The 10,583-nt window shown below is 50.5% G+C and overlaps 1 protein-coding gene across 1 annotated transcript in view; it reads left to right on the top strand.

The window, feature by feature from the left end:
* Lrp5 (LDL receptor related protein 5) overlaps positions 1-10,583 on the top strand; it is a 105,347-nt gene that overhangs the window by 92,314 nt on the left and 2,450 nt on the right. The window contains exons 19-22 of the mRNA XM_021222372.1: positions 1,851-1,961; positions 3,816-4,052; positions 4,633-4,772; positions 9,441-9,538. Coding sequence (XP_021078031.1) covers positions 1,851-1,961; positions 3,816-4,052; positions 4,633-4,772; positions 9,441-9,538 — 586 coding nt within the window. The remainder of the gene's footprint in view (positions 1-1,850; positions 1,962-3,815; positions 4,053-4,632; positions 4,773-9,440; positions 9,539-10,583) is intronic.

Below are 10,583 nucleotides of genomic sequence, written 5' to 3'. Positions count from 1 at the left end.
GAAGAGGGCATCAGATCTCATTACAGATGGTTGTGAGCCACCATGTGGTTGCTGGGAATTGAACTCAGGACCTCTGGAAGAGCAGTCAGTGAGTGCCTTAACCACTGAGCCATCTCTCCAGCCCCCAAAGGCATCTTTATCCACCAAGTCAGTGATTCTCAACCTTCCTGATGCTGTGACTCTTTAATATAGTTCCTCATGTTGTGGTGTCTCCAAACCATAAAATTATTTTGTTGCTAGTACATACCTGTAATCTTGTTGCTGTTATGAATCATAATATAAATATCTGATATGCAAGATACCCTATATGTAATCCTGCCAGAGTGTCTTTTGACACCCCCCCCCCAAGAGGTTGTGAGACCCACTTTTGAGAACTGCTGCATTAAGCCATCTCACTGGCCAGCCTTTAATTAAATTGCTTTTTTTTTTTTTTTTTTTAATTTCCATTTTATCTGTATGGGTGTTTTGCCTGAATGTGTGTATGTGTACTACGTGCTTGCCTGGTGCTGGCAGAGGGTAGAAGAGGGTGTTGGATTGCCTGGAGCCGGAGTTACAGGTGCTTGTAAGCTGCCCTGCGGGTGCTGGGAACAGAGTCTAGGTTCTCTGGAAGAGTAGTCCTTGTCTCCTAACTGCGGACATGTCTCCAGCCCTCCCTGACCCTCAGTAGATCTTGCAGCGCAATTCCTCTCTTAGCACTTGCTGTGCATGTTTCTCTAGTGCATGACCTGCACGGAACTTTGTCGCTTGCCACGTGTTTTCAGCACCATAGACCCTGACCTGGCACTGAGCTGCCCCTGTGGCAATCTTACTGTCTGAGCCCAGGGCTGCTGGGTTATGCTCTCCATGACTCAGAGGCTGTCTGCCACTCTCTGCATCCCCATTCAGCATGGCCCGACGTTCTGCAGGGGACAAGGCCTGGAGTGACCTTGGCAGGTTTCTCTGTGCAGCCACGGTGATTGCTTTGCCGCTCACCAGTGCTCTGAGGGATCACATGTGCCCAAACCAGTTTGCTGCCAATGTCTGTAAATTAAGGTACATTGTCCCTGCCATGCCCAGTGGTTCCTGTACATGTGGGCCACTCTCAGGCTAGACAGGAGAGCTGGGTGGTTGGTTACAGAGCCAGCAATGTCTGCTTCTGGTTTCAGAGTGTCATATGTGGTTAGTTTAGAAATCCTCCCTCATCCCACTCACCTGCTCACCCTCCTCACCACCGACAGCAGGTGCTGGCCCCCACTTCCAGAAAGGACAGAGTGCCCTTGTCTCCTGTTCCCAGGTCAGCACCTGGAGCGTGTCTGGAGAGGGTCCAGATGGAAGGATGAGGAGGAGGATGAGAGGATGCTAAGTCCCCAGGTGCTTCCTCTGCATGCTGCAGTCTGCAGGTTTGCTTGCCCACTCTCTCCCGGATGTTAGAGGAGATAGCCTTGGTCTCTACAAAGGCAGCATCTACTGCCATGGAGTTCTGGGCTCCACTGACCCAGTCCCGCCTGCGCTGAAGAAATGGCATTCTTGCTGACTCCACCTTCCCGGAAATCCTGCTTGATCCTGGAGCTGAGCTGCTGCTTCTTGCTCTGTGCTGTCTCTGACTCAGGCTGCATGCCTCCTGGGCACAGGCTGGGCATCAAAGTCTCTTGCTTACTGTCATGGTCAGGTTTCTGTGCCCTTTGGCATTGGACAGTCCTAGGATCAGGGATCATGTTCAAGGAGACTGGATTTTCCAAGATCTTTTCTAGCTGGGTCCTAGAAAGTATTTCTGCTGTTCGGTCTGCATTTGGAATCAGACCTTAGCAGTTGGAGCCAGGCAAAACTGCTGCCCTCCGGCTCCCTTGAGCACCACCCCTTTGTCCCCACAGCTGTCTGTCTGCCCAATCAGTTCCGGTGCACCAGCGGCCAGTGCGTCCTCATCAAGCAACAGTGTGACTCCTTCCCCGACTGTGCTGATGGGTCTGATGAGCTCATGTGTGGTGAGTGGGTTATAGGCAGTCCCTTGGGGGTGGGGTGGAACTGTGGAACCTGAGGCACCTTGGAGCCTCATTTAGTGAGTGGCCTCCTTTAGTTTCAGTTGCTGGGATGAACTGACACAAGCAACGTGGGGAGAAGGGGTTTATTTGGGTTCACTTCTAGGTTATAGTCCATCATTGTGGGGAGGTCCGGCAGGAACTGGAAGCTGCCGGTCACATCCATAGTTAGGGAGAGGGAGGGAGGGAGGGAGGGAGGGATGCATGTATACCTACCCATCAGCTCTCTTTCTCTTCTTTTATACAATTTATGGCCAAAACTCAGGTTCCCATGTACCCACAGGCCAACCTGATCTAGACTGTCTTACAAGTGATTCTAAATTGTGTCAAGTTGATAAAACAAACCATCAGAGAGAAGCAACAGAGGCTGAGCTGTGGAGTTTCCTAATGGGTGGAGTGCTACTAAGGCCAGATGTAGAGAGGTTGGCCTGCTTGGGAGTCTGCCTCCCTGTGAGCTGTTGGCCTCAGATCTGAGTAGCAGCCACACTTTTGCCACTGGGACCTTACTTGGTACAATTTGCTCCATAGCAGGAGAGACCTGAGATTGCATGTGCCCCAAGAGAAATGAAGTGTATACATTGTACACACATGCACACTTATACATATGCCGTACATATCCCTTGGATAACATTGACTGATACCCAGGAGTGTAGGTGTTACTGTTGGATAATGGGTGGTCGGGGCAGTCAGGGAAAGCTTGCTAGAGGCTGTCAGTGGAGACAGGAAGGAATTGGAATTCAGAGAGATGTAATGCTTGGCCGCTTGTGGCTACTCTATCCACTGCATGGAGACCAGTGCTTAGCCCTCGGCTCTGGAGAGGAGGGCTTGTGGGAGAGGGCAGTTTCCCCACAGACTCAGACACCATCTCTGGTTAGACACTTTGGGCACCAACTCTTAAGTAGCCTGGCTCAGATGGTGGAGTTAGGGTTGCTGATGTCCTCTGTCTTCTTCTAGGCCAGGGCCTCATCTGGTGAGGTCAGCACATGGGCTGCCATAGGCCTGGTGGATTTGGTGACACTCCTCACACTCGGGCCCTGTCCTCTGAGGCAGAAGGTTTTTTTCTAGCTCCTTCAGGTTGTGGAAGGAATGGAGTTGATGTCTGTGGGGCTGTTGGTTCCCAAAGCGAACACACTTTTTTTTTTTTTTTTTTAAAGATTTGTTTATTTATTATATGTAAGTACACTGTAGCTGTCTTCAGACACTCCAGAAGAGGGCATCGGATCTTGTTACGGATGGTTATGAGCCACCATGTGGTTGCTGGGATTTGAACTCCGGACCTTCGGAAGAGCAGTCGGGTGCTCTTACCCACTGAGCCATCTCACCAGCCCGCGAACACACTTTTGCCAGCTGAATCAGAGATGTGTCCTTCTCATTCTGGTGGCCTCGCTATTGGGATGATATAAGGGCTCTGCCCCCAATAGTCCCCTGTAGATTGGCACCCAGCTGTTCACACCTGATTCCTGACAACCCGTCCCTGCTCTCTTCCACCATGACACAGGCTAACTAGGGAATACTTGCTGCCAACCTCCGTCCACTGTGGGCAGCGCCATGAGAGCACGGCTCATGGTCACTGGAAAGGAGGCAGGGTTGGCCAGGCATAAAGACGGGCGAGCCCTCTGGCAGGCCCAGGAACAGTGGCAGTGGTCCCAGAGTGAGCCAAACCCATGTCCCCAGCTCACCTGCTCCTCCCTGCAGCTGCTGGGGTTTGGGCAAAGGTAGCCCATCTAGGATTCACAGCATGTTTCCCGTGGGAGGTCCTCACCTAGGGATTAATGTGAGCAATCTATCCCTACCCAACAGAAATCAACAAGCCACCCTCTGATGACATGCCAGCCCACAGCAGTGCCATTGGGCCCGTCATTGGCATCATCCTCTCCCTCTTCGTCATGGGCGGGGTCTACTTTGTCTGCCAGCGTGTGATGTGCCAGCGCTACACAGGGGCCAGTGGGCCCTTTCCCCACGAGTATGTCGGTGGAGCCCCTCATGTGCCTCTCAACTTCATAGCCCCAGGTGGTTCACAGCACGGTCCCTTCCCAGGTGAGGAGCCTGAAGCATTCACTCTACGATGGAGGTGGTTTGGTTTGAGTTGCCTGGGAAGAGCCAGGAGGGCCACCCACAGAAATACAGTCTCCCAGGGGTGACACTTTTTGCTTCAAACCCTGTCAGCAGCAGGGTGTGCCCATATCCATGCCTTGTGAGGGTGAAAGTAGCTTTTTTCTCTGGGGCCACCATGAAGACTGCCCAAAGACTACCTCTGCAGCTTTGTGTACCTCTCCTGGCCTATTCTGTCACTAAACCTCCTTAGGTCTGCCATGGCCAGAGGTTGTTGTGACCTGATTTTTTGGAGGGATAGAGGGCGGGACTTGTCAGGGGGCTGGGACAGCATCACTCTCCCAGGATCCTTGGGGATGCCTGGGCTCTGTTTGTGTGCTATGCTCTCCACTCAGCTCCTACAGGAGAATCACTCTGAATTTGAATGCTTTCTAGCTTGCCCTGGTCTAGCCAGAAACCCGGACCTGCAGGAAGCGATACATGGCTACTTGAGTAGGAGTTTTGTGGGCTTCAGGATCCAGGCTGGACGTTTGCTCATTCTGACATGGCTTGCCCTTTCCCACAGGCATCCCGTGCAGCAAGTCCATGATGAGCTCCATGAGCCTGGTGGGGGGGCGGGGCAGCGTGCCCCTCTATGACCGGAATCACGTCACTGGGGCCTCATCCAGCAGCTCGTCCAGCACAAAGGCCACACTATATCCGCCGGTGAGTGAGGCAGGCAGGCGAATGGGTGGCAGTGGGAGACTCTCCCCTCAGTGCTGGCTCCAGGGACTTCCTGGGTGGAAGGATTTCTAGAGCTAGCGATTCTTCTAGCACCCTAGAGAAGGGTACTGAGTGATGCCCCCCACTTCTCACTGGTCCTGTTGTTTTCTGTGTAGGAGAGGGTGACCTGTGGCTATTGAGATGGTTGACAAAACACAGATACAGAAGGGGATGTGGCTCAGTTCTTAGGGTGCATGTCCCAAGGTCTGTTCCATCCCCCACACAGGATAGTGGGTATAGAGATGGGGGTAGAAGGATGTAGAATCCAAGGTCATCCTTGTTTACACAAGGAGTTGGAGCTCAGCCTGAGAGACATGTCTTTCTATCTCAAAACCCAAAATAACAACCTGTTGTCAAGGAGCACACTTTGAATTTTAGTCCCTGAAGGCAGAGGCAGGAGGATTTTTATGAGTTCAAGGCTAGCATAGGCTACATAACAAGTTCTAGGACAGCTAAGGCTCCATAGCACAACATTGTTTAAAACAAAACAAAACAAAAATCAAAGAAAAAACTCAGAGAAATCCAGAAGCAGAACTACCACCTCTAATCCCAGTTGTTCCTGGGACTTTCTGGCATCCAGGTGGTGGTCTCGCCTTACATCGTGGTCTTTGATGCCTTGCTGGGCCTGTCTAGCACAGGTGAACTTAACCATACTGTTCCTACCAGGAATATCTGTGGTCCCCACCATGGCCTTGATTTCTTGAAAACTGATGGTCATCTCCCAAAGGGAGACAACCAGGCAGCATGGGGTTTTGTGCTTAAATACTCTCTGGAGCTTTCAAATCTGAGTTAGGGTGAGGAACCGGCTCTCTCCCAGCCACACTCTGCAGGGAAAGCATTGCAGAGAGTGACTGTCCCGCCTCTCCCGTGAGGAGATGCCCTCCCTGAAGCACATTGAGCCTCGTTCCCAGGAGTGCAGCCCAGAGTAGCTTGTAGCACTGTGTGACTCTGTATGTAATATTTCTCCCATACCCATGGGGCCCATGGGGACACATGCCTGCATCTGCCCCATTCCCCGAAGGGGCTCAAAAATATAGAGAGTGCCAGGCATACTCATGCTGGCTTTTCCCTGTGTACACAGACCTGTGGTCATTTCATTTATGTATTAGATGCAGGAAGAAGTTTGTGACTAATAATAAGCCTGAATAATCATAACAATATACTGCAGTAGGTTATATGAATGTAACAATCAAGATAGGGCTAGGTGGTTTAGCAAGGGCAAGGTGCTTGCCAACACACCTGCCAACCTGAGTTCAGTTCCTGGGACCCACATGGTAGAAGGAGAGAACCAGTTCTCTCAGACTGCCCTCTGACCTCCCCACATATTACGGCATGTGTGCTGGCCCCCAACAAATAAATTGATGTAATTTTTTTTTTTTAAGAAAGTCAAGCCGGGCAGTGGTGGCACACACCTTTAATCCCAGCACTCAGGAGGCAGAGGCAGGCGGATTTCTGAGTTCAAGGCCAACCTGGTCTATAGAGTGAGTTCCAGGACAGCCAGGGCTACACAGAGAAACCCTGTCTCAAAAAACAAAACAAAACAAAAAAAGAGTCAGGATAGATATTAGTATTTTCAGGCTGAGGTCACACACCCAAGAGGGCAAAGCCACAGTGGGGGCTACAATGGTGGGCGTCCTTGGTGACCTTGGTGCTTGGCGGCATGTTCTGTAAGCACTTTGCCTAGCGCAGGCCTTGCAGCTTACACAAAGGCAAGGACAGCCCCTTGAGCTTCTTCCAGGGTCTCCCTAGGGAGCCTCACATTGCCCAGGGTTCCCCTTGCCCCTTTGGGTACCCCTTATTTGTGTGCTGTCATTTCCTTTTTTCTTTTTTTCGCTTATTCTTTTTTTTTTTTTTTTTTGTGCTGTCATTTCCTTATCATGCCTCCCCTTATCCTGGGTGGATGGGGCCGAGGATAGTGTTATCTGTGGTGACAGGAAGAGCTGAGTCTTCTGAAAGTTCTAGAGACATCTGGAGTTAAGAACACCTTACTGGTTTTGTAGTCACATAGCTATCTCGGCTGGCAGAGCGGCTCAGAACTACCTCTCGTAAGTTCAGTGCGCTGAGCGTAGTCACAGGTCTGCAGACCTGCACATCAAAGTGGGGTCCCCAGGAAACCACAGAGTCAGCTCTTCAGAAGCAGCTGCTGTAGTGTGCTCACAGTGTATATTCAAAGAACATGGAATACAGGTGCTAAGTCAAATGGGACCCCAGGAGGTATACCTGTGAGTTCTCTGGGCATTGTTACTGTGCTTTGAGACAGGATCTGCTCCACCATGGCCTTGAACTCATCTTCTGCCACAGTCTCCTGAATACCCGAGATTACAAGCGTGTACCACCACTCCTGGCTTCTGTAGGAGGCTTGTAAGCTTGAAGTCATAGTATATGTGTTTGTAAGGTATGAACTTAATTTTTTCTAAGAAGGAAGTGGCTTTTTTTTTTTTTTTTTTTAACCTCAGTTTTAGGTCATTGTGAATTTACGCTCAACCCCAGGGGATAATACCTCCCACCCCAGTTTCTCACATGGTAAGAATCCACGTACATGCTGTCTAGTAGCATAAGCAGGACCTAGACATGATCCTTCGGATGTGGATTTGCCAGTTTACACACATGCAGGTTGGTGCTCTAGCTCAGTGGTAGAGCGCTTGCCTCTCATGACTCTAGCTCTGGATTCAGTTCCTAGTACCACACATATATAGAGAAGAGCATATTGAGGCTAGTCGCCAGGACAGTTTATCTGAGCACTATGGCTCATGCCTCTACTCTCAGCACTTGAGTGGCTGACTCTGAGGATTGCCATTCGTATGAGGCTGGCCTGGGATAAATGGTTAGAGCCTGTCTTAAAAATAAAATTTAGAAAATCTGTGTGCACTTTTAATTGGGTTCTTGGGAGGCAGAGACAATTGGGTATCTGTGAGTTCAGTGCCAATCTGGTCTATATCATGATTTCCAGGCTAGCCTACTTTACACAGTGAGTTGGAGGTCAGCTGGTTTACACAGTGAATTCCCCGCCAAGCCAGGGCTACATGGTGGGACATTGCCTCAAATAAACAAACAAATACACAGATGAGTAAATCGGACCAAGTGAAGTAAAACAATTGCTCCTGAAGAGTCTGCTCTGAGCCTGGCCTTTGATGGTAACAATGCTTATCCAGCCCCTGGGTGGCTTGTGCTCAGTGTGCTCAGACATTCCCTAGGAAGAGTGTGCATGGTGACCACAGCCTGGCTTATTCCTCAGTGGCTGTAGATGAGATGCCTGTTTCTTCCTTGTCACAGGTGGGGTCACTGGGAGCTGTCCCAATCTTTGTACCTATCTGGGTGTCTTGGTTTATCATTTTGACCACTTTTGCTACAGGGGACAGTTCCCCTTCCTGCCAGCAGAGGGCCACACTTGGAAGACTGTTGCTGTCAAAACACAACCAGTCTAGTGCAGGATTTCAAATACGTGTCACTGTGAGGAAATATTCAACACAAACAATTTAAAGCAGGGGGAGGGGTGGTTTATTTTGGCTCATGGGTTCAGGGATTCAAAGGTTTCAGCCTAGAGTTTCTTGGACCAAACATCATGGTGGTAGGAGACGGGGTTGGAGGGCAGAACCACTTCATGAGTTGGGACTGGAGAGAAAGGGGCACAGAAAGGAGACGGGGTGGGCCGGGCATGGTGGCGCACGCCTTTAAACCCAGCACTTGGGAGGGAGGCGGAGGCAGGCGGATTTCTGAGTTCGAGGCCAGCCTGGTCTACAAAGTGAGTTCCAGGACAGCCAGGGCTATACAGAGAAACCCTGTCCCCCCGTAAAAGAAAGAAAGAAAGAAAGAAAGAAAGAAAGAAAGAAAGAAAGAAAGAAAGAAAGAAAGAAAGAAAGGAAGGAAGGAAGAAAGGAGGGAAGGGGATGGGGCTAGGTCTTCCTCAGGAACCTAATTCCAAGGAGGCTCTGTCTCCCCCCTTTTGCCACTTCCAATGCCTTCAGACCATGTTTCATCTACCATCGATCCGTTGACTAGGTCCCGACACTCAGGATCTGATCAGAGACATACTTAGAGGGGTCTGCCACCAACCCCCAGCAGAGCACATCTCACAGTCCAGTTTGTTTTCTTCCCATCACAGTCAGGGGTGAGTGGCAGTGTGCACAGCTCCTCGAGAAAGGGGTGGGCCACCACCTCTCTCTCCTTGTCCAACCTCTGTATTGGTTAAAGCTCCAGCAGGGACTTGGGGCATTTTGAGTAGGAGCCAGATCACAGGGAATGGCAGGAGATGCAGTCAGCAGGAGGTATCTGAGGAAGCAGAGAGGGGCTTACAGCCTTTGCAGAGAGACCTCCTGCTGGGCTCAGGGCTAATGCGAGTGCTCTTGCTGACACTGCCCCCTACTGGCCAGCACAGTAATGCTGAGAGGGATGAAAGTGTTGAAAGCACTTTGGTCTCCATGCCTCTGACCACCACCACCTTCGGGGAAAATGGCTTATGCCACCCCTCTGTTTCCTAAGTTTCAGTAGCTCTGGAAGGGTTCTGGGGACCACAGACAGAGAACAGAGCCCCAGACCCCAGGCTGGCAAGCTGAGTAAATGATTCAGGCGAGAGAGTCTTGGTGTAACCCCTGTCTCCCTCTCTCTCTTCAGATCCTGAACCCACCCCCATCCCCGGCCACAGACCCCTCCCTGTACAACGTGGACATGTTTTATTCTTCAGGCATCCCGGCCACCGCCAGACCATACAGGTAGGAGTCCGTCCTCGCCTTCCCTGTTAGGGAGAAGGGCCTTGTCTCCATCCTCCTCCATGTGTGTCCCATGGGCTCTGTCTACACTGTTTGACCCTCCTCTTTGGGTTCGTGGGGCTGCTGCCGAGTGTGAGCTCAGTGCTGGCTAAGTGTTGTCCATATACCAAGTGAATACATACATAATGGGCTTCTCCATTGCTTGAGACACCTGGAGCACGGCCTTGAAGGAATCCAGAAGAGGATTCGTCCCCAGTGCTGTCTCAGTGCAGGGAAACGAGTGCTTCAGCCCCAGGGCTCAAACTCCAGGCCCTGCTGTGTCTCAGCCCAGCCATGGCCCTGGCCAAAACCTGACTAATGTAACCTCTGTTGGGAGGATTTTTCAATTGTGCATGTGTGCCTGAAGAGGCCAGAGGCATCTCCTGGAGCCAGAGTTACACACAATTGTGAGCTACCTGATGTGAGTTCTGGGAATCGAACTCTGGTCCTTTGTAAGAACAATACATGTTTCTAACTACTGAGTCATTCTCCAGCTAGCAGGTGATTTTTTTTCTCCTTTCTAAAGACAGTGGCCTATCTGAGCTGGGAACCCCCAAAGCTGGCTCAGCCAGACTCTAACCCACAAGTTACCTATATTGGGGTTCTCAGACCAATTCTCCTGAGTGAGAGTGGTGTTATGAGCTTTCCTAATATGGGGGTGATGCAAATAACTTACTCTTTTTCATAAGGTCCCAATGATATTCCATCAAAATTCACACCAGAGAACTAGTGAGTCTATTGGTAGGTTTGTCTTAGAGGGGTACAGTGGTCCCTGTTCTGTGACAAAAGTCTTTATCCACCACAGATGCCAGTGGTATAGATGGAGTTTTCCTTTAGGAAAGATTTCTGAGACCCCAGGCCAAACAAATTCTAGCAGGGGTATATACAAATGGCCAGGAGGTGCAGTGGGGGAGGCACTGGGTCAGGGTTCCTCTCCAGCCACTTTTCCTCTTTCTTTCTTTCTTTCTTTCTTTCTTTCTTTCTTTCTTTCTTTCTTTCTTTCTTTCTT

Source organism: Mus pahari, chromosome 1, assembly GCF_900095145.1.
Source record: "Mus pahari chromosome 1, PAHARI_EIJ_v1.1, whole genome shotgun sequence".
NCBI classification, from domain to species: Eukaryota; Metazoa; Chordata; class Mammalia; order Rodentia; family Muridae; genus Mus; species Mus pahari.
Note: the sequence above shows the minus strand (reverse complement) of the source record. Positions and strands in the feature narration are given on the sequence as shown.